The following is a 22358-nucleotide window of genomic DNA, read 5'->3' as shown; positions in this document are numbered from 1 at the left end:
CTCGCCAAAATTTCCTTGCTTCTGAAGTCCTTCGATTGTGCAAATATTGTAAATAGTTTAAATAGTCTATATAGGTTTCAAATCATTTAAGTATTTTGTGCCTCGCTCCTTTTTTGTGCGGAAATGATGTTCAGAGCGAAGTGCTGCTGTTCGCATCACAACGCGTTGCATCATGAAGAAGTTTCCGCAGCAATCAGTCCAATAAGACAAAACACGTTCTTACTCACTATAAAAGCATGCGTTTGGAAAAATGCTGTGAAATCATAATTGTTAGCGGAACTACAATAACGAAGAATCCAATCATAAGGTGACAAAAAAAATTTCTATTCAAAGCGTGACAAACATCAAGGTGCTTTTGCTGTTTTCTCCAACCGTCGATACGTGGAAGTTCAAACGAGATGACAAGAATGCCAAGAATTATCCAAACCTAACAGATTCTGTCCAAGAAGCAAACTAAAACATGATTTTTTCAAGGCTTCCGCACATACGATTTTCTCGGCAATTTTAATACGCGTAGTAGATATGTAAAGGTAAACTTGGCTCGTTTTTCGTACACCAGGTCTCTGCCACAATCCCGCATTTAAACATTGTAATTTGAATTTCCCGCTTAAAAGCCTATGAACCAATGAAAGCCATTTCACTAATTGGATCAGCCTGGAAACCCAAACGGCTCCCGTTGCGCCCTGCCTATTGTTTTCACAGTAGTTGTTACCCGAACCATTACTTAAAAACTAACGAAATTAACATATGGCGCGAACATAAATTCGTGCGGAATGGAACTAACAAACAATGAACTAGAACAAAGTAATGTATAAGACATTTATAAACGGGGTGACAGAAAAACAAAGAAAACGTATAAACCGGAAGAGGCCCTGTAAAAATATAATCGGTCCTGAAGCTCCAATTATCAAGCACTGATTTTTTTCCCTCAGTCGTGTGATAAACACAGGAATTACTCTCTAATTATTGAAATTATTTGTTTCGGCTGTGATAAGCATTTGGGCGAAGTTGACTCTGAAAATGAACTCGATCGAAATGTGTGAGGTGCATTTGCTTAGTTGAAGCACGCGCATTTGAGTTTTTTAATCGCTGTTAGAAAACCCCGAAACGGGCTAAACTGCTTTTAACTAGTAGAATACAAAATTGAATAAGGTGGCTTTCGCACATATGCACCAATCTATTTTTACCTGGCAATAAACGAAGTATTGTAGTGGCTTCATTTCTTCGGAGAATGCCGCGCGCGGATGCATTTCTAGAGCTCTTCAGCAAATGATATTGATGGCAAAGTGCAAAAATTTAAATTGCTAGGCAATGCCTACAAATACAGGGATATTTTTGCGCGGTTTAAAACTATGTGGAGAAAGCAGAACCTAGCAACTGTTCTTGACTACTGTCATACTAACTCTCTCTGTATGCAGCCTGCCATATCATGAATAGAGTTACCATACAAGAGTTTGAGCCAGAAAATGTACACTGTAAACATAATTCACTGCAAGGCGCTGGGTGAAAATATTGCCAATAAATGTTATCTGGAGGACAAACATGACATTAAACTGAAGGATTTCCGCACAGCCCCACAGCCCCTAGTCTCCCTCGCAGCCGTTCTGTGTCTCGTCACGCAACGACCGTTGCGTGACGAGACACAGAACGGCTGCGAGGGAGACTACACAGCGCCATACATTTTAAATTATGTCTAAATTTTGTTACTCAAAGGCTATTTACACTTTCCGTTAATGATCAGTTCACTTTGCTATGGCATCAAATCGCATTTCAAATAAAGCTTAACATTTTAGTAAAATATAAATTTAGTTTAGTACTTCTTACCTGGAAATATAATCCACTGTTGAGGGTCCTCGGTTTACTCATCTGGATCAGTTAATGCGCGCACCATGTTTTATAAACAGTTGTCACTTTAAGTTATAAACACGCGCGGCGAATACGGTCTTCGTGTTGATCGCCTCCAGTATGACTGCGGATACAAACTGCATGGCATCGCAGCAAACAGACCGGCTTTCAGTCAGTATAAAGCAAGCACTGATTTATCCTGGCCAACAAAGAAACTTGCGTGGGCGCCAAAAAGCAAAATGGCGGCCGTTTACAAACTCCAACCTCGTCCCCAGGGCAGTTCGTCGACAGTTCGACGTGGGTACCCCCACGGACTGCCCTGGGGATGAGGGAGGGATGAGGTTTTGTAAACTCTTGTTTCCAGTGCTTTGCAAAGACGTCACATCGCTAGTTTTCAGTTTCGCTCGGATGTAATCCACGATGTTTCATGCGGTCATCGTATCGATTAAACAGCCGGGGAAAAGACAGGTAAGGAAGTTTTTCACTTCTAGTTGCAGATTTTGCAGTCTAGAGCTCAGACGATCTAAAAAACAGTTTCAAAGTACTTTTTTTGTTAGATTAGAGATTGTATTGGAGCAAAATGTAGCCCAAACAATATTTCCTCGAACCTTCTGACAGAAACTCTGGTTCTGCATTATTCAATTGCAATGATACAAAGTTTAATAGATGTAATTACTGAAGAGAGAAAAATATGTATCCTACTGCATTCAATTCTGTTTTCCAGGGAATCATGAAAAACTGACTAAGTAACCACAAAAACCTTATTGTTTGTTGTCACAACAACTTTATTCCTCAAAGCTTGATTACATGATAGAGATTCAGCAGCGGACTCAGACGGTCGCGCAGGATGGGGGCCTAGATCTAAATAAAACGAGACAAGCGGCAAGGGAATGACCCCCTTTAAGAACAAAAAGGATGCGCTATAGGGATATTTTTTCTTTGACAAACTGAGGGTGGAGGCCTCAGGGTTTCCCCACCCTCACCCCCTTGATCCGTCACCAATGTTGGCCTATAACTATGCTAAATAAATGAGGGGGTCCCAACAGCGAGAAGAACAACCACTTACTATAACTTAACATTAAAAACTGGCTCCGAACGGATATTCTGATAGCATTAAAATCTAAAGCAAGCATTATAGCATCAAAACTATGCAATTCAGGTTAATGGCTGGAGGTAACGTCTAAACTATTCTATTTTGTCATACGAGCACGCGTATACATATATCACTAAAATAAAGATAACGAGAAATCGGTTCAATCTTCAGCTAATCCAAGCCAATCCTGATGTACTACTTGAAAATCCGTTCGCTTGCATTTCTATGAAAGAAAATAAAAATAAAGGTAATGTCATACTCTATCGTATTACTAAATTAGCGCCAGTTTACTTATTTAGGCTAACCTTACGAACTATTCAGACTCAAGCGACACACCTGAAATAAACTATAGGTAACTAAATTACTTCCCAAAATCGATGCTGTTGATTTTCACTTTCTTAAATCAAACTTAACAAAACAGTTTTCAATGGCAAGTTTAAACATGCCCCTAAAGTAAAGTGCCACCAAACTTATCACGTCATCAAATCATACCTACCGAAGAAGCTTTTATTTTCTGGGCCTTGCAACATTGGCCTCGAAATTTCCTATCACGTTCCCCGGAGGAGAATATCGGGCCACTATAAAGGTCTCGATCGATTGACCAGCTTTCTTTGTAGCAAGAGCAACTCCCACTTTCTTAGTTGCCTTCCAAACAATCTGTCACCAAAAAAAAAAAATGAAGCGAACGAAAACAAAACAGAAAATTAAAATTAACCAAGATGATTTGTATTAAGGTGTAGTTTCAAAATGCGAAAGATCCTATTTCCTTCTCGTGTGGGAGAAACGCCGAAATAGGAGCAATTGAGTTTGCATGTGACGTCATGGCGGCCAGGTTAGTGGCAGGAACAATAAGATTTTTCTCCTCGGGGGGTTAACTACCATTTTTATGCAAAATATGCGAGCAAATTTTCTTTTGTTTTGTCCACCAGCATGGCGGCAAAAATAAACCACCTATAGTTCATTTCCAAGTTGCATTGAACCTCATTATGAAAACGAGACTAAGTACAAATGAAAAGCTTTGCACTTAGCCTCGCTTTCATAATGAGGTTCACAGCAACTCGGAAAAGGCCTATTAGATTGCTTAAAAAATTGTTTCGTAGTGGATATCGCAACATTACCACACTTGTACAATGACGCTTAGAGAAGTATGTACGCAAACAAAACGAGTCGTGCTTAACACAACAACACCGCCTCAGTGAGCGAGTGAACATACTGCCATCAAAAGCGGACATATCACTAGACGACGAGACATGGAGATGCGGGAACAAACCTGTGTAAAATGTCCATACGCCTTTGGGGCGGAATTGAACTCATGTACAGATTGGGGTGGCCTGTTATACGGATAATAAGGCTCTTCGCTGTACCTGTAGAAGGAAATTGATCGTTCTAAGTAACTTCAGCAACAGTCAGTAGTGATGAAAGGAGTAGAAGATATAAGGAGAAAGTAGAAAAGGACGACGAAGAAAATGGAGGTGGCAGTAGTAGGAGATGCAGCAACAGCAACAGCGATAGCAACAATACCAGTAGTAGTAGTAGTAGTAGTAGTAGTAGTAGTAGTAGTAGTAGTAGTAGTAGTAGTAGTAGTAGTAGTAGTAGTAGTAGTAGTAGTAGTAGTAGTAGTAGTAGTAGTAGCAGTAGTAGTAGTAGTAGTAGTAGCAGCAGCAGCAGCAGCAGCAGCAGTAGTAGTAGTAGTAGTAGTAGTAGTAGTAGTAGTAGTAGTAGTAGTAGTAATGAAGGAGCAAACGAACGAACAAACGAACAAACGAATGAATGAATGAATGAATGAATGAATGAATGAGTGAGTGAGTGAGTGAGTGAGTGAGTGAATGAATGAATGAATGAATGAATGAATGAATGAATAAATGACTTCCTTCCTACGAACTAACTGTGGACAAAATTTTAAGTAAATGCATTCCAATAAAAATGAACGAGTGCCTAATATAGCTACAATATTAAAATTAGTAGGAAATATTAGTAGTAGTAGTAGTAGTAGTAGTAGTAGTACTACTACTACTACTACTACTACTACTACTACTACTACTACTACTACTACTACTACTACTACTACTACTACTATTTTTGCTACTACAAGTAGCAGCAGCATCAGCACAATACTTTGCGCATGGCACGTATTGCTGTCCTGCGGTTATTACCTACCAGCTATTTACTGCGACTAAGCACGTTTGTACTTGAGAGCTTCTAGACCAGTACAAGTTTTCACCTTCGCCAGTGCCACTTGCGTGTTGCAGTTTGCCTAAGCTGACCAATCTTTCAGCCCACTGTTTAGCGTGTTGGGCCAGCGTTTCATCCCAGACCAGCGGTAACGCTCCATGACGTGCACGCTTGGCATTATGTGCCTGAAGGCACGACGCCAAGTTCACTTTCATGTTAGCAAAATAAGAAACAGCGAAGTCAATTTAGTGCCAAAACTTTAAAACATTTTACAAGAGGACTGCCAATTAAAAGTATATTTCGACTGTTTGCTCAATTTAAAAGACAAACCTACCTTTAGTTGGTCTTTTAGATGTCACTAGGAGAAAAAATAAAATAAATAGATATATTTTAATAATATTCAAGAGACAACACAATTCCTTCTTGTATGCTGCAGGCTCCGCGAGTGGACAAAGTGAAGCGAACCCTACGATGTCACGAGTGATTGTCTTCCCGAGCGGTAAAACATGAAGCTATCTTGAGTTCTATCTTACACGCCCGGGATTGCTTATTGCCCGTTCGTTTGCATTGGTTGCCAAACAGTGCAAACTTTTCTAGATCTTCGTGGGAAAAGAAATGCCACGAGTGCTCACGAAACACTCAATATGTTCCTGAAGATAGGTAAGCAGATAACAATCAATGTATTGCGAAGGGAATTTTAACTTTTGCTTTTGTTCAGGTGATAAACAATGCAAATTTAGTACCAAAACACTTTAAAAAATTCAAAATAGTACCGTAAATTAAAAGTATATTTTGACTACTAACATATATGCTCCATTAAAAAGACAAACCTTTTGTTGGCCGTTTAGCTGATGACCCTAGAGAAAAATAAAACAAATAGAAACAAATAAATTTATAAAATAAATATATATTTTTTACAAAAAAATTGCAAGGTACTCCATTCTGGTGTGCTGGCTCCGCGAGCTAACAAAGGGAAGCGAACGCTGCGATGTCACGAGTGGTTATCCACCCGAGCGGGTAGTTGGTTGAAGAACATTGCAAACTTTTCTAGTTCTTCGGGAGAAAAAGCGTTCACGAAACAGTCAATGTGTACCTTAAGACAGGTAAACAGACAACAGATCATCGTAGTGCGATACATGCAAGCTAAAGCATAGACTAATTCTCCACTCTGAAAACTATGGGGAGACTAATAACAATGATGGATTATGGAATCGTTTGGGCAGATGGGTGGAAATTGTGCTGATGAATAAGACAGTGCATTTCTCGGCAGCCAGTTGTATAGGAAATACTCTTTTAGGTGAAAAGTATTTCGTTGTAAATGATCTTATTGGTCGGTGGGATGCCATAATCCCTTCCTCTTACCAGTCTCACAATAATATTTCTAGTGTCTCAGTTAACCTCACCAAAATATAGTAACGAATAGCCTGCCTCATAATAAAATTTGAAACAACCTGCAATAATGGACTGATTAGGAACTTGGCGTTACTCCTTTATTAGTCCCTTTTTATACTATGTTCTCCCTGGTCATTTTAAAGATTTTAAAGACATACATGATTATAACACTCGTTTTAGTAATAATATTTGTAAACCACAATCAAAGCGCTCATGGGGTCAGCATCGCTTTATTTGTCATGCGCTAGATGACTGGAACGCTCTCCCAGACGGCTTTAGGAACATTTCCAATTTTTTAGTTTTTAGACGTCTTATTAGAAACGTGAAGACTCTTTTATCGATCTTACTCTTTTTACTTTTTATTTTTAGATAGCTATATTTGTAATTTCTTTTTTTGTATTTTTTACGTTTGATTTATGCAGGGCCTCACTGAAAACCACATCTTGTGACGTGGGCCTGTTAAAAGATCTTATTTATTATTATTATTATTATTATTATTATTATTATTATTATTATTATTATTATTATTATTATTATTATTATTATGTCATACCTTTTTTATCGTTACAGTTTCATAACCGAGTATTAGTGATTGTGTGAGCGCCTTTGTGCATTAACTGTACACTATTGTGTTTGGCCTGTATTCTGTACAACCTGGTATTAAGCGTTCACTTAGCCATTAACTCCTAGAGGGCGACCGCTTAATACAGGCTGGACTGTAATTATATGTAGCAAATCAAAACGTCCTTGTGTGGTATCACTAAGCCATACAATAACCTTAAACAGCTCTGTGTATCATAATTACAATTAATGATGGGAAAATGTTTTCGCGCAATAAAGAGGCGAGAACTTAATTTGCATTCATTATCACGGGCCTCAGAGCGAATACCTTTATATCATTACTATTAAACTTACTTTTGCAGTTGCTGCAAGTTGCATAGCAGTTCTTTTCCATAAAAGCATGGTATCTGCTTTGTTTGGAGCAAAAGTTCCTGGACTTCCAGTATGAACATGACTGCTTATTATATTTGTCTGGAAGGCATCTTGTAGCTGCAAATGAACCAATTTGCGTAGTAAAAGGAATGGCATGATCATTTGTATTAGTCGAGAGATTCATTAGTGTTGGAGCTCTTTTCTGAAAGGCCAGGCATTGTGTCTATGTTACTTTTAGAGGACAAGGCCTGTACCAAAGAGTTCAAACCATAACGAACTTCCTTCGTGTTCTCTGGACAAACTTCCCCCAATTCACCACGAACGTTCGGGATATGGGAAATTTAAGGCCTAGTGTTTTCGGATTGATAAAAAAGTCGTTTCGGGTGCCGAAAAAAAGGTCAGCTGAGATTTTTGGAAAGGAAATAAGATCTAAAGTTTTCGGGAAATGGACAAAGATGCCCTAGTTATTTCGAAAAGACTCAAGTTGCCCTGGAATGACCAAACAGATAAACATATTACAGCCCGGCCTAAAACGAACCTACAGAGCTTTAAAGGCACTCCAGATAGCCTTAAAATTTTTGCTTACGCACATCAAGAAATGTTATAGTTTGTTAAATACGTTTATATTATTACTATTAAACTTACTTTCACAGTTGCTGCAAGTTGCATAGCAGTTCTTTCCCATAAAAGCATGGTATCTGCTTTGTTTGGAACAAAAGTTCCTAGACTTCCAGTATGAACACGACTTCTTGTTATATTTGTCTGGAAGACATCTTGCAGCTGCAAATGTTCCAATTTAACAGGACAAGTAAACTAAAACTACAGTCACAACCACAATATATGAGTACATTTCATTTCCTCAACCCAGAACCACTTTTTAAACTCTTGACCCCTTTCTTCAAGAAAAGTTGTGTCCTACAATAATTTGTCTGGCCTTGGTGCGTTCGGCCGACAAAATAAACAAATAATTAAAATTTCCTATTTATCCATTTTTGACCCCATTCATCAAGAAAAGTTGTGTCGCACTACATTTCAGTGTGTGGCCTTGCCCGTTCGGCCTACAAAATGGACAAATAATTAAGGTGGCCCGTTCCTATTTATCTTCGCGTTAATAACTAGTTTTAAATATAAATCAGCCTTTTTGCTAAAAACCTTATTTTTCAAATAAATGCCCCAAGAGCCGTTAAACCAGAACGAGCTTCTGTAGTGCTCTCTGGACAAACCTCGTTCGATTTACATAAACTAAAGCATGAACTAATTGTTAATTAATTATTTATTGCAAACCAAAGAATTCATGTGTGGTATTACTAAGCCATATAATAAATCTTTACACACCACTACTCATCAAATTCAATCTATTAGCGGAAAATGTTTTTGTCGCGACTGACAAAGAGGCGTGAAATTTGCATTCAACCCACGGGCCTCGGTAATGGAAAATATTACTTTCAATTCTTCTACCCAATACTTGCTCACGCACATCCAAAAATTTTATCGTTTGTTATGAAAACTAGTGTCTTTTATCATAATTATTTAAGGATGAAAAATTGATGCAAAATTTAGGGTAGCTACATCAGACACACTGGTTTTAATTAATGAATATTTTCAAAATCCGTTTGGTACTTGTGGCATAAAGCTTTTGGAATGTTAACAAATTTGTCTAAAGAGTAGTGAACACGTTTATATTATTTCTATTAAACTTACTTTCGCAGTTGCTGCAAGTTGCATAGCAGTTCTTTTGCATAAAAGCATGGTATCTGCTTTGTCTGGAACAAAAGTTCCTGGACTTCCAGTAAGAACACGACTTCTTATTATATTTGTCTGGAAGGCACCTTGCAGCTGCAAACGAACCAATTGAACAGCTAAAACTACTCTCATATTAACAATGTATAACAGTATATTTCATTTATATGCTACCCCTCCGATTTGTTTAAACCTTCTTATATAAAAGCAACTTCGGACAAGAAATAATTAAGTTGGTCAGTTTCTATTTATTGGCGCGTTGGTAACGTTTTTAAATCGAGCATTTTGGCAGGAAAGATTAAACAGATTTCTTTAGATTTTGCACCCGTAATAAAAAATGTAAGAATTGTAAGAAGTTTTTATTTGTTTTGTTATGGTAGTTAAAGTTTTTAAGAAATCAGGTTTTTTGAAAACCTTATTTAAAAAAATACTCTTAATTTTGAAATCTGATGACAGATATTTTACTTCTTTTTTATTACTTCTTTCGACTTCATTGTGTTTCTTTCAAATTTACGTGGAAAAGAAATAATAGTCACCTACAAATAGCGTTTGGTAGTCGAGGCTTGGAGCGAAAGATAAGTAAAAACGAAAATACCAATAAAATTTGACAATTTAAAATTAAAATGTGATGTAAATAAGAAAACATAAGGTTGTGTTTGGTATAGCATCCACCTTGCTGTTAGCAATAGAGCTACTACTTACATTATTTCCACTATCGCCGACGAGTTTCTGTAATTCCTCTTCATCTAGCCGAGAGGACTGATAATTTGCTTATTTTTTAGATTATTCAGCCATTTTGTAGTTAAAAAAGAAAGTATGAATCAAAGTATACATCTGCCAATGTAGTGTACTTTGTCTGCATAAGGCATATTATTCAAAAAGTATAGTGCATCCTGATAATAACTGAGTGTTGAGCAAGCTGATGGAGTAAGGAAACCTGTTTCCTCGCTTTGCAGAAATTATTATTTTTTCTCACAGCAGCGCCCTAGCGCGACAGAATTAAACATCTTCGGCCGACAAAATGGACAATTATTAAATAAGCTAAGACCTTTTTCATCTTATAAATTTCTTTGTGCGGATGTTTTCTTTTAAAACACTGCCAGCAACTCTTATACTCTTCTCTCGAGCCCATTGGACAAACTTTCCTCGTCCCTCATAACTCAATTTACACTGACTCAAAAGCATGGACCAATTGTTAATTAATTATACATAGCAACCAAATCACTCACGTGTGTTATATTACCAAGCTATGTAATAACCTTATCACAGCACTTCTTATCATAATTAGAATCTATTATCGATTATGTTTTCTCGTGAACAAAGGGACAGAAATTTGCATTCAACCCACGGGCCTCAGTAATGAAGCGCTTTCAATTCTTCTACTGAATACATTGAAAATCTTTGCTCACGCACATCAAGAAATTTTATGGTTTGTTATGAAAACTAGTGTTCTTTATCAGTAATTATTTAAGGATATGAACAAGTAAAAGCAAAATTTAGAGTATTTACATCAGACATACTGCGGTTTTAATTAATGAATATTTTCCAAATCCGTTTGATACTTGAAGCTTAAGGCTTTTGGAATGTTAACAAATTTGTGTAAAGAGTGAACAAGTTTATATTATTATTATTAAACTTACTTTGACAGTTGCTGCAAGTTGCATAGCAGTTCTTTTCCATAAAAGCATGGTATCTGCTTTGTTTGGAACAAAAGTTCTTGGACTTCCAATATGAACACGAATTCTTGCTATATTTGTCTGCAAGGCACCTTGCGGCTGCAAACGAAGCAATTCAACAGGACAAGTAAGGTCATATCATATCAGTCATATCAACAATATAACACAGTACAATTCATTTCCACAATCTAGACCTCTTTCCTCAAGAAAAGTTGGGGAGTATTGTATTTTGCGCGTGTGCCCTTCTGCATTGCCGAAATTGAGAACTAAGAAGCTAGCCAGCTTATTCCTGAGGAATCTTGTGTCGCAGATAGAAAGAGGCATTCCTAGAAAGTGTTAAGCAGGATCGGTTTATCATGCAAATTAAAATCAGTTAGGAACCTTTTTTCACTGAGTATGGAGTACTTTATAGACCAGAAAAGGCGAACACGAAATATGTACGAGTACGTTACTTACCTCGTTTGTCCTCGTGATATTCCTTCGGCAAAATGTGCATCGTAAGATTTAGCCGTGGTGATACGCTTCTTGGAGTCCCATTAGCGCAAACGGCTTGAAATCCAACGAGAAACAGAACAATTAAAACCCTGTTCATTATGTCTCCTGTCTGGAAAGATACGGTGAAGTGAAAAAGGCACCAGTTAAAATGTATTTATTTCCTTTCAGTAGAAAGAAGAGACCTCAGTGGAACGCGGCGATTGCTGATTGGCTAATCGTGTTCTAGAATCCTGTTGTTCCCCCGCAATGTGGGGAAAGCGCGCCCTAACTGGTTGTTTGACACTATAAACGTAGGCGGCTAGAATCAACCCGGAAAAGTTAGCATCACGGCATGAGAGGACGTAGGCGGCCTCCAGTGGAAGTGTCAGGAAGGAATGCTTGTAGAATTTACTAGCATTCCCGAGGTTTAAAGGCATGGCTCTGTCTGGTGATCGTGCAAGAGCAAAAACCTTCAGCAACTCTTTTAAGTCCATTTACAAAGACCAAACAGAGACCGAGGTGTGTACGAATTGCACTATTGATCTTTAATAACAAAAATAAGACGAGATCCAGACTACAGCTGATGCAGTCTCCAAATTGTTGAGCTCTTTAAATAGACGTAAACAAGTTAATTGGTCTAAATAAGCTGCCGTGTATTGTTTTAAAGGAATGTTCCGAGGCGTTATCGCCATCATTAAAGGCCATAATTTTAACAAACTTTGAACAGCTTTGGACTGGTCTATAATTGTCTAATTGGAAAAGTGCGAATATACCCCCGATTCACAAGAAAGGTAAAAGGAATAAAGTTGAGTGTATTCCGTAAGTTGCAAAAATCATCAGGCTTGAGAGACATGGTAAAAAAATGGATAAAAAAAGATGGCGTGGGCTGAAAAGGACAAGAATCCTACAAATACAACGCGACAGGGAGTAACCTATGAAAAAGTCACCTATTGTTCTCTTTAGTATTTATGGATTTCAACATATACAGAATTTTACTTCACAACGGCGTTAAGCTTTACGTCGAAACATCATCGTTTATGTAGCCATTTTTAAATCTTAAAATGATTTTAAGTGCTGATTTTTTCGCAATTTTTTTTATAGTCACAGGTATTTTTAAGTCACTTCTTCTTCTTCTTCTTCAAATAATAATAATAATAATAATAATAATAATAATAATAATAATAATAACATATACTTAATTTACATAGTGCCTTTTCAATCTCCGTCCAATAGCGCTTTACAATAAACAATGCTAAAGCAATCACTTAAATTATAATCAAGTTGAATTACACAAGCTGTTTCCAATTTTATTAATAATACGTAAATTTACAATACAGTGATAGTAATCCAAAATCTAATAGTACTCTTGGCCCTTTCATGTAAGAATTAATTAGAATAATTCGGAGTGCTTTTTGAGCATGTTACGCTTGCATTACTTTAGCTGTCAAAGCAGAAAAATAACTAACGCTGTTGTACGCAAAGTTTGAAGACTAAAGAACGAAAAAAAAGTACTACGCGGCTCTAAGAGTCTAATTGTGGGCAAAATTGTCTGATCGCGTTAGCACATTTGGCGAGTGGTCCCGTTGTGAGAGAGGTATTCTTCTCCTGTAGTCTGCGATACCAGGTACCTTTTCCATTCCCTGTTTCGCACTTTCCGACGGACGAGAAAGGAAGCTACAAGAACCGCTACAAGTCAACACCAAGACAAACGCAAAGTTGAAAACCTCACATGCACTTTCCACATCTTTAGAAAACTTTCAAGAAAAGGCCGCAAAACAAGCGTTATTTTCTTATGCGTTTCACGGGCGAGCGCAAGGAGGAAGCGCACCACGGGTTACGTGCGACGGGAGCCAAAGGAGAGAAGAACAAAGTACTAACAAGTGGCTGGCTGCATTAAGCCCCGTCTACACGAGCAATTTTTATGTGGCAGCTGTATGTGGCAATTTTTATTTGCCCGTGTAGATGGCCCGACAAATATTTGTTGTTAATTTGCGTCAGTAATAATTTCGCACGGCGGAGATGTCCATGGAAAGGCAAAAAGCAAGATGGCGCCATGCTGGATGCGCAAATGTTAGGGACTGTAAGGACTGGGTTCTACAGATGACGTTGAAAAAATTGTCACATTTTATGTGGCATCTCGTCTACACGGACAATTTTTTTATGTGGCAATTTTTATTTGTCACACAAAAACTAACACGCCAGTTTTTCAGCAAATGCAGTTGCCACATAAAAATTGGTCATTTTTCATCATCTACACGGGCAAATAAAAATTGCCACATAAAAATTGCCATACAAAAATTGCTCGTGTAGACGGGGCTTTAGGGCTGTTATGTTACAGAAAAATATGCAAGGTGGTCACCCGTTAGTATTAGTGTTTTTATGTTACACCAAACCGTGTGAGGTGTGTTATTCCCCGTTCTGATAGCTGGGGACTGGCTGTATTAGCGTTTTTTATGCAACGAGAACCTCAAAAGACAATAGGATTTAATGAAAAATACAAAGGCCTTTGTACATGCATTAAAAAATTTGGCACATTTTCCGCCGCACTGGGTCAAACCATACGATAAAATTAAAGGGAAAGAATTATAACAATTATTGGGGAGAACGTAAGCAAATGACGTCAAATTTTTCATTTTCTGTATCAACTTGAACACTGCTCCCACCTGTTCTGTTAGTGGATAGTTCGCGAGATATTTTTAAGTGACGTTTTCGTTGGCGTTGCCATCGTGGTTTCTGCAAGTCCCTAGTTATTCCACGAGAACACGTTGGATATGAAATTATAGATAGACGACGAGGCGAGCAGCGCCAAGTTGGCTATACTGATCGCCCCTAGTTAACAACCAGCCCAAGGGAAATAATTGTTTATCAAAAACAACCAAGACTGAGTATTGCTAGATCTTGCTGGTTTCGTTATGAAAGAACGACCAGAAGACGATATAATGGCCGCTATTTTTCAGGCTTGATATAGAGTGTGTTCACGGCAGCCATATTCTGGAGGAGCGAAACAATACAATGATTTTCCTTTGGGAAGTAAATTTTATTTTTATGCAAATATGTTTTATTATTTCAGTGGCTCCTACAACATGAACGCCGTGAACGCACTCTATAATCGCTGATGTCTCATGGCCTCTAAGCCAATCAAAACTCCGGAATTACATTATCCAATGATATAATTAACAATTATTCCACGAGCGCACGTTGGATATGAGATGATAGATAGACAAAGAGGCGCGTAGCGCCGAGTTGGCTATAATCAACTCATATCCAACAAGCGCAAGTGGAATAATTGTTTTATTAAAACAATCAAGAAATATTGCTTGATCTTACTGATTTCGCTGTGCAAGAACAACCAGAAGGCAATTTAATGGCCGCCGTTTCTCGGCCATGGTATAATGGCTCATATAACATGGCCGCTAAGCCAATCAAATCCCCTCGAATTACATTGTACAATGATTCAGTTTTTAATAATTTTTAATAGATGTAGTTAGTCAATCGAGAAAAAATATATACTACTGCATTCGATTCTACTTTGTACGTTGGGAATCGTGCGAATGAGGAACGAACTTGGTAGCCACAAAACTATTATTTGTAGTGACAGTAACTTTATTACGAAAACCTTGATTAGAAGTTTACTGAAAAACTTCAGTAGAAAACTTAAAACGTAACTAATGCTGTTTGTTTTCACTCGTTTATATTCAAACCATGAAGAAACTTTGCCACTTTGCCTTGGTAATGATAGTATCATCAAAATATCCCGACGTTACTACAATGGAACCTCGATTTTACGATATGGCAAGGGGAAAGCAAAATTATATCGTGAAATCGGGATATCGTTGTAAACGAACTCCCGATTTATAAAAAACTTTTGCCGGGACACAGAATGTTGATCGTTAAATCAGGAATATCGTTAGATCGACAATCGTAAAATCGGGGTTCCACTGTAATTTTAATAAAACCTTGATTACATACCCCGAGTTGCACTAAACAACTTCGTTTTAAGTCAATGTTAAATACTCAGTGGCGGATCCAAAAGTAAGCGCAAGATGGGCCCAGATTAAACGAGGTAAGGGGCTAGGATTAAAAGCTTTCTACTACAAAAAGTTTCTTATTGGGGCGTATTTATTTTGACAAGAGGGTGGAATCTTTGGCATCGGGGGCTTACCTCCACCCCACCCTTTGATCCGTCACTAATATTATGGTGCACAAACGTAAGTAAGCGAAGGGGTCTTATTACGAGAAACTGACGACCACTTCCCGGCCATAACTTTAACATTTATGTCAAAACGGGTACCGCTGTTCTGATAGCATTAAAATCTGAAGGAAGCATTACAGCATAAACTATAACAATTGAGGTTTAGTTCTAGATTTATGGCTAGAGGTAACGTCTAAACCATCTAAGTTTGCCATACGAGCATACGCACTTACGGTATATCACTAAAATTAAGATAAGGTGAAATCGATCAATCTTTGGCTGATGCCAACATAAATCCAGCCAATCCTGACGTGCTTGAAAATCTGTTCGTTTGTATTCCTGGTACAAAAGACAAAAAAAAATAAAAGTGAAGTCATACTATTTTAAATTGGCGCCAGTTCACTGTCATTCACCTTGCTGGATGCAGAAGAAATCTTAAGCAATATGTTTTAGGCTAATCTTAATAACTATTCAGACTCACTGTCAAGCAACACACCTGAAATAGCTAAATTACTTCCCAAAATCGATGCTGTTGATTTTCAATTAATTTCTTTTATCAAACTTACCAAAACAATTAATAGCAGGTGTAAACATGTCCCTAACGTATAGTGTTCTCTAACTTATGATGTCATAAAATCATACCTACCGAAGAAGCCTTTATTTTCTGGGCCTTGCAACATTGACCTCAAACTTCCCTATCATATTCCCCTGAGGGGAATAGCGGGCTACTATAAAGGTCTCGATCAATCCACCAGCTTTCTTTGTCGCAAGAGCAACTCCTACTTTTTTAGTCGCTTTCCAAACAACCTGTCACAAAAAAATGAAACCAACGAAATTAAAACAACAATTAATATTAGCTAGGATGAGTTATATTAAGGTGCACTTTCACTCTAAGGCAAACGATTCTTCAGTCCTGCTCGTTTATTTTAGGATATACGAGAAATCAGAAGCATAGATTGCATCAAAAACTGTTTTCGTAATAGATAGATAGTGCTTCGTGATGATCACAGTTTAAAAGGGAAGAACGTATGAAGAAAATATTGCTAGACTACAACATAAATAAATAAATAAATAAATAAATAGATAAATAAATAAATAAATAAATAAATAAATAAATCCCTTTATTCAAGCGTCAATGTATTTAGCGCAAAGTGCTAATTGAGGACACTTTCCAGATCGAATTGGTGTTGGTTTTGAGGAGAGGGGAAAACCGGATCACCCAGAGAAAAACTCTTGGAGGAAGGACGAGAACCAACAACAAACTCAACCCACATATGACGCCGAGTCCGGGAACCAAACACGGGCCATATTGGTGGGAGGCGAGTGTCATCCCTGCCCCCTAACAACATAGCTGAAAGATAGAAAGCAAACCTGAGTAAAATGTCCATACTGTTTTGGGGCGTTATAGAAGTCATATAGAGTTTGCGGTGGCTTGTCATACGGGTAATCACCTTCTTCGCTATACCTGTAGAAGGAAATTGATCGGATAGCGGTAACTTCAGCAGCAGTCACTGTGGTAAAAGGAGTAGCAACAGCAGAAGAAGAAGTGTTAGAGGGAAGTAGAAGTAGAAAACAACGACGACGGAAATGGTGGCGGCAGTAGTGGAAGCCCGCGCCGGTTGCTCCCCTTTAAAAGTGACGGGGGTATCGTCGTACTATTAGAGGTTAAAATTCGTGGTTTGGTACCCTTTAAGGTGCTAACATGTAAAATGACTCCCGTCAGAGGAATGGTGGTACCTTTTAGGGTATTGAGCCGAAAAATACGACGGGAAGCCTGAAATGTCAGTCAACTGATTTGGGTAAATAGTTGTTCAGGTCACGCCCACAAAACATAATTCTGGTACCTTTTAGGTTCTTTTCAAAATTTCCGACGATCAGAACCATCAGTCTTTGGGAGCTCCCCTCCCCCCCCCCCCCCCCCGGAAATAAAAGATGCAGCAGCACTAGCAGCAGCAGAAGTATTAGTAGTATTAGCAGAAGTTAGTGGGCATAATCTCTGTTTTACGTCCCATAAGACTTTGTTCATGATATAAGATTGCTCCCCCGCGGTTATTACCTACCAGCTATTTACTGCGTCTAAGCACGTGCTGACTTGATAGCCTTTAGACTGGTACAAGTTTTCCCCTTCGCCAGTGCCATGTGCATGCTGCATTCCTCCTAAGCTGACCAGTCTTTCAGCCCATTCTTTTGCGTGCTGAGCCAGCGTTTCATCCCAGACCAGCGGTGACGCTCTATGAAGTTCACGTTTGGTATTATGTGCTCGCAGACACGATTCCACTTCCACTTTTTATTCATGATATTAAAATAAGACAAAGAAGAGCTAATTTAGGACCAAATACGTGCAAAAAAAAAATATCCAAAGAGTCTGTTAAAGAAAAATATCTTTTTGACGACTTGCCAACTGAAAAAAAGCATTGTAACATATCGTTAACATATACTAGTGCAAAAGCACAATGCTGAATTTTAGAGACAAACATACCTTTAGGTGGCGGTGTTGGTGGCACTAAGAGAAAAATAAAATAAATAGATATATTTTGTACGACTTAAGTAAATCTACTCCCTGTCGTAGGATGACTCTCCGAGTGGATAAAGTGAAGCAAGCCCTGTGATGTCACTGAGTGAACAGCTGGTACCTTGTGGGCAAAGATGAAGCTCTCTTGTCCACTCGGAATTACCCATTGCCAGTTTCTAGGTACAGTCTTTTTTAGTATAAGAGGTCTAATTTTAGGGCTGAAGCTGAACAATATTCTTCTCCTTAATTCATTATTTTTTTTTTTGTAACTTGAGCCTGAAAATTTCTTAAGATGTTCTTAAGTTATAGTATTTCAATAAATCTCTACACGGATGTGACCAAGATGCTAATTATTTAGACTGAAGATTTACATGTATTAATTTTACGTGTTTATTCTGTTTATTACAAAAAACATTAGGTCAAAATAAAAATGTTCTTAACTGACTTTCAGCCTGGGTGATGTTCTTAGTATGTTCTTAAATTTTAGTTAATCTCAAAAAAAGAGTGTACCGCCAAAAAGGAACTTGCTAATAAATTATCAAATCATCTTGACCTCACGCATAGTTACATAGAGATCACAAAATTTATGTGTGGTATTATTACCCCAAGCAATAAATTTTAACCCAACATTACGATTTATAATCTGATTTTTTTCCTCTCTGACAAAGAGACAGAAATTTACATTCAACCACGAACCTCCGTAATGAAAAATATTGCTTTCAATTCTTCTGCTGAATATTTGAAAATTTTTTGCTCGTGTTCATCAATATATATTTAATGAAGACTAGTGTACTTTATCATAGAGTGATTTTACTTAACCCGTGAAATAGGTAGTAGCTACTATGCACTAATTCCATTGTCTTCTTTTGTTTACTTGTAGATAGTTTGGTACTAGTTGTTATTCTCTGTTTAACGGGTAAAGTAAAATTACTCTAAGTATATGCTTAGGATGATAAATAAACCTTGGAGTAACATTATTAAACTTGGAATATTACATCAGACTTGTGATTTTAATTATTTTATCTCAGTTCCATATCCGTTAGATATTTGTAGCTGGACCGTATAGAATGTTAAGAAATTTATCTAAAGAGTGAATATATATTTTTTCAATATAACCATTAAACCGACTTACTTTCGCAGTAGCCACAGCTGGCATAGCAGTTTTGTTCCATAAAACTATGATATCTGCTTTCTCTGGAACAATAGTTCTGGTTCTTGAAGTATAAACAGGACTTGAGCTTGTCATATTCGTCTGGAGAGCACCGTACAACTGGAAATGAATCAATTTAACAGGGCAAATAAGCTAAAACTACAATAGACCTTATCACGGTTTTCGACGTCAGTGTTTTCGACGTCAGTGTTTGCATGAAATCCGATGTCAGTTAATTTTCATGAAACATCGCTTCTGAAAAATTCATGAATTGGAAACTTTTGGCACTAGGAAAAGGCTTTTAAGAAAAAAAAAATTGGAGGGATGTAGCTGTGCCAGAAAGCTGTATAGCGAACCAGCCGTGAACTGTTACTGAAAATAGTTCGCGGGAAATAAATAAAGGGAAATGTATGGAAAGTTCAAAACACGACTGGACGCTTTCTGGCACAGCTACATCCCTCCGATTTTTTTCTTCAAATCCTTTTCCTAGTGCCAAAAGTTTCCAATCCATGAATTTTTCAGAAGCGATGTTTGCCTACTCGTCAAAATGGCGTCGAAAACCATGATAAGGCCAATCACATCGACAACACGTTTTGGGGCTAAAGTATGAAATAGTCTCCCCAATTCAAGTACATAAACTGCCGAAAACTACCTTCAAAAGGAAAACTCGTGATGTGCTCTTTGCAATTTTTGATGCCGAGAACGCGTAGCCGTTGAAGCACCCACTCTTCTTTCTAAACTGGCAAAATATCTCGGCCAACTAAAGCACCAACCCTAAAATTTTAAAAGCATTTTGAAATTTAGTGCCTCGATTAGCTTCAGATACCCACGGTTCCTGCAGGATTCTGAAACAGTTCAGTGTTAGGTTTCTGATCACTGAAGTCTTACGTCTAACATCCAGTGTACGTGACAGTAAGTATTTCACTGCTTCCTTATCCCAGACCTACAATTAAACCCTTGACCCCTTCCTTCGAGGAACGTTGTGAAGCCGCTGATATTTTGAGTCTCCTTTGCGCTGCGGAAGTTGAGTTGAGATTCGCTTCCTCATCCCCGAGACCAACAATTAAATCTTTGACCCTTTCATCTTCAAGAAACGTTGAAGTATTATATTTTTTTCAAGAGTGTCCTTTGCACTGTGGAAAGTTGAGAATTATGAGGCCTGGCCTGGTAGTGTGATCAGCTGGAATTGTCTTTTCATAGGCACAGGAAGAAATTATTTTCATTCCGGCTCAGAAAGTATGACTCAAACGTTTGGGCGGGACCGGTTTCAGAGGCACCCAGCGAGAAACGAGCTTAAGCAACAAATACTTGAAATGATGTGTTCTGAGTTCCCAGATAATTTTGTGCCCATTTAAAAACCATTTGAGTAAGCCAGTACAGTTTGATCTGTTCGAATGCTTTATCTGAAAATTTACAGTCAATCCACGTCACGCGTGACCCAATCTCGCATCCAGAGTCCTCAGGCTTTTTGGTCAGCGGGTGGGCGCCTGGAGGGACTCTGGAGAATTCGAAAAAAAGTATTTTTTTTTTTTTTATTGGCTGCTCCGTAACGGCTTGCATTGTTTTACCCCAGAAATCCTGCGGTAATAAAATTCCAGTACCCCAGGGTCACTCCTGGCTGGCCAAAGAGCCTGAGGACTCTGGGTACGAGATTGCGCGTGACCATTATTTCCGAGAAATGAACGTCAACATTCGAATATCTCTTTGTAATGTCCGGCATTTGAACAATTCTATGGAAACCTTTTAGAAAAAGACCCATTGACTGAAAAAAGATTCAAAATACTTGAGATACAATTGTTATTCTTGAAATACTTAATGCTGTAATGTAAATAAACATCCATAGCTTTATACCGTCAATAAACAAGGGAAATTTCTACGGGAACTCTGAAATCTCGCCGGCGATATTCAAAACTGACATGCAAATTTCAAAACTCCATTCAAATTTTAAAAATACCGGTCACGTTAGACATCAATTTACTTCAGTACGTTTCAGCTTTACGAAAAAGCCAACTGGCCTTTTAAGGTATTTGTAACGACATATTTTCCCCTTTGAAAACAAAAGGAATTAATTTTCTAATGTCACGAAATTTTAAGCTTTCTATACAACCAAATCCGTATTTCTCAGGCGATTGAGGCCTTTGCGCAGATATTCGCAGAGATGAACCGTTGGGTTCCCTGTGGTTTATTAAACAAATTAGCTAACGAGTTTGTTTACAGTTCATAAGCTTACAAAGATTGGCAAGAAAAATTAACAAAGTATGTACCTACCACGTTTGTCCTCGCTATATTCCTTCAAGAGAAAATGCATTGGAAGGTGACGAGGCCGTGGATATATGCTCCTGGGAGCTCCATTACAAACGGCTTGAAATACGACGAGAAACAGACCAATTAAAAAGCTGTTCATTATGTCTCCTGTATAGGGCTGATCTAAAAAGATAGAGTGAATCAAAGTAAAAAAAACACCAGTAACAATGAATGTAGCAAAGATGAATTAGAACTTTGGTCTATAAAAATTGAACTGAAGGAAAAGAGAGGATATTATAGCTTACTCAGTGATCAGCACAGGTGCATTTCAATTCAAAAGCCTTGAAAACATAGTTCTAAGCGAAACCTTTTAACCAAACTTAGTTCTATACACGGTTGGTTCTCTCCCAAACTGTTTATATTTATAAAACTGACAGAATAAGCGAAAGTGAAGATTACTAAAGGATTGACCAAGGCTTAAAGGCGAAGTATCACGCGAATTTGATGTCATTTCAAAACTCAAAAGTGTTTGTCTGTCAACAGAAACCAAAAAAACTGACTTATTTTATAATAATTTATCACTGTGCTCCTATTAGCTGTTAATCTGTCAGAAACAGAGTAGGTTGGAATGGATTGAAACTTGAAAAAAATGCAAACTAAGTTACCTGTTGAGGGGTACAGCTGGTTAAGCGGTCCAGTCTAGCGCTAGGCTTCTGTCTCCAAACGGAACAAATAATGTGGAAATAGATATCAGATTTATAGGATTTGTTGAAAGTAATATTACTCGTGGTGGCTTGACAATATTTATCATGGACTCGAATCTTTTTGCCGCCGGCCGACAAAAACCGTTCTGCGTGTTTTTAAGGCGCCTAGGTTATAGTGAAGCGTCTGTACATACACCCAGCCAAACCCTATTTATTTCATGACCTAAAACA

At 37.9% G+C, this 22358-nt stretch overlaps 3 protein-coding genes across 4 annotated transcripts in view; all 3 read right to left on the bottom strand.

The window, feature by feature from the left end:
• LOC146470599 (Golgi-associated plant pathogenesis-related protein 1-like) overlaps positions 1 to 2100 on the bottom strand; it is a 41707-nt gene extending 39607 nt beyond the window's left edge. Inside the window, exon 1 of the mRNA XM_085121767.1 lies at positions 1825 to 2100. Within this exon, the coding sequence (XP_084977893.1) occupies positions 1825 to 1866 (42 nt within the window). The 5' untranslated portion in view covers positions 1867 to 2100. The remainder of the gene's footprint in view (positions 1 to 1824) is intronic.
• The window catches only part of LOC146470598 (uncharacterized), a 171381-nt gene extending 159926 nt beyond the window's left edge, over positions 1 to 11455 (bottom strand). The window contains exons 1-11 of one of the 2 annotated variants that reach the window (XM_085121765.1): positions 11308 to 11455; positions 10816 to 10950; positions 9137 to 9271; positions 8081 to 8215; positions 7418 to 7552; positions 5941 to 5967; positions 5445 to 5468; positions 5096 to 5318; positions 4209 to 4302; positions 3435 to 3595; positions 2616 to 3161 (exon numbers count right to left, since the gene is read on the bottom strand). In XM_085121765.1, the coding sequence (XP_084977891.1) occupies positions 3446 to 3595; positions 4209 to 4302; positions 5096 to 5318; positions 5445 to 5468; positions 5941 to 5967; positions 7418 to 7552; positions 8081 to 8215; positions 9137 to 9271; positions 10816 to 10950; positions 11308 to 11443 (1194 nt within the window). In that variant the 5' untranslated portion in view covers positions 11444 to 11455 and the 3' untranslated portion in view covers positions 2616 to 3161; positions 3435 to 3445. Of the gene's footprint in view, positions 1 to 2615; positions 3162 to 3434; positions 3596 to 4208; positions 4303 to 5095; positions 5319 to 5444; positions 5469 to 5940; positions 5968 to 7417; positions 7553 to 8080; positions 8216 to 9136; positions 9272 to 10815; positions 10951 to 11307 lie in introns of those variants that run through there. The other variant, XM_085121766.1, reaches the window with a different exon arrangement.
• Positions 11456 to 14881: 3426 nt separating this feature from the next.
• Positions 14882 to 22142, bottom strand: LOC146470597 (Golgi-associated plant pathogenesis-related protein 1-like). The gene is made up of 8 exons (XM_085121758.1): positions 22089 to 22142; positions 21448 to 21606; positions 19162 to 19299; positions 17997 to 18020; positions 17578 to 17800; positions 16889 to 16982; positions 16164 to 16324; positions 14882 to 15856 (listed from the first exon to the last, which is right to left on the bottom strand). The coding sequence occupies exons 2-7, from the start codon at positions 21581 to 21583 to the stop codon at positions 16175 to 16177; spliced, it is 765 nt and encodes a 254-aa protein (XP_084977884.1). The 5' UTR covers positions 21584 to 21606; positions 22089 to 22142; the 3' UTR covers positions 14882 to 15856; positions 16164 to 16174.
• Positions 22143 to 22358: the final 216 nt, after the last annotated feature.

The sequence above is a fragment of the Pavona decussata genome, unplaced genomic scaffold, assembly GCF_977016875.1.
Source record: "Pavona decussata unplaced genomic scaffold, jaPavDecu1.1 SCAFFOLD_113, whole genome shotgun sequence".
NCBI lineage: Eukaryota > Metazoa > Cnidaria > Anthozoa > Scleractinia > Agariciidae > Pavona > Pavona decussata.
The sequence above is the reverse complement of the archived record's forward strand: the minus strand, read 5'-3'. Positions and strand labels throughout refer to the sequence as shown.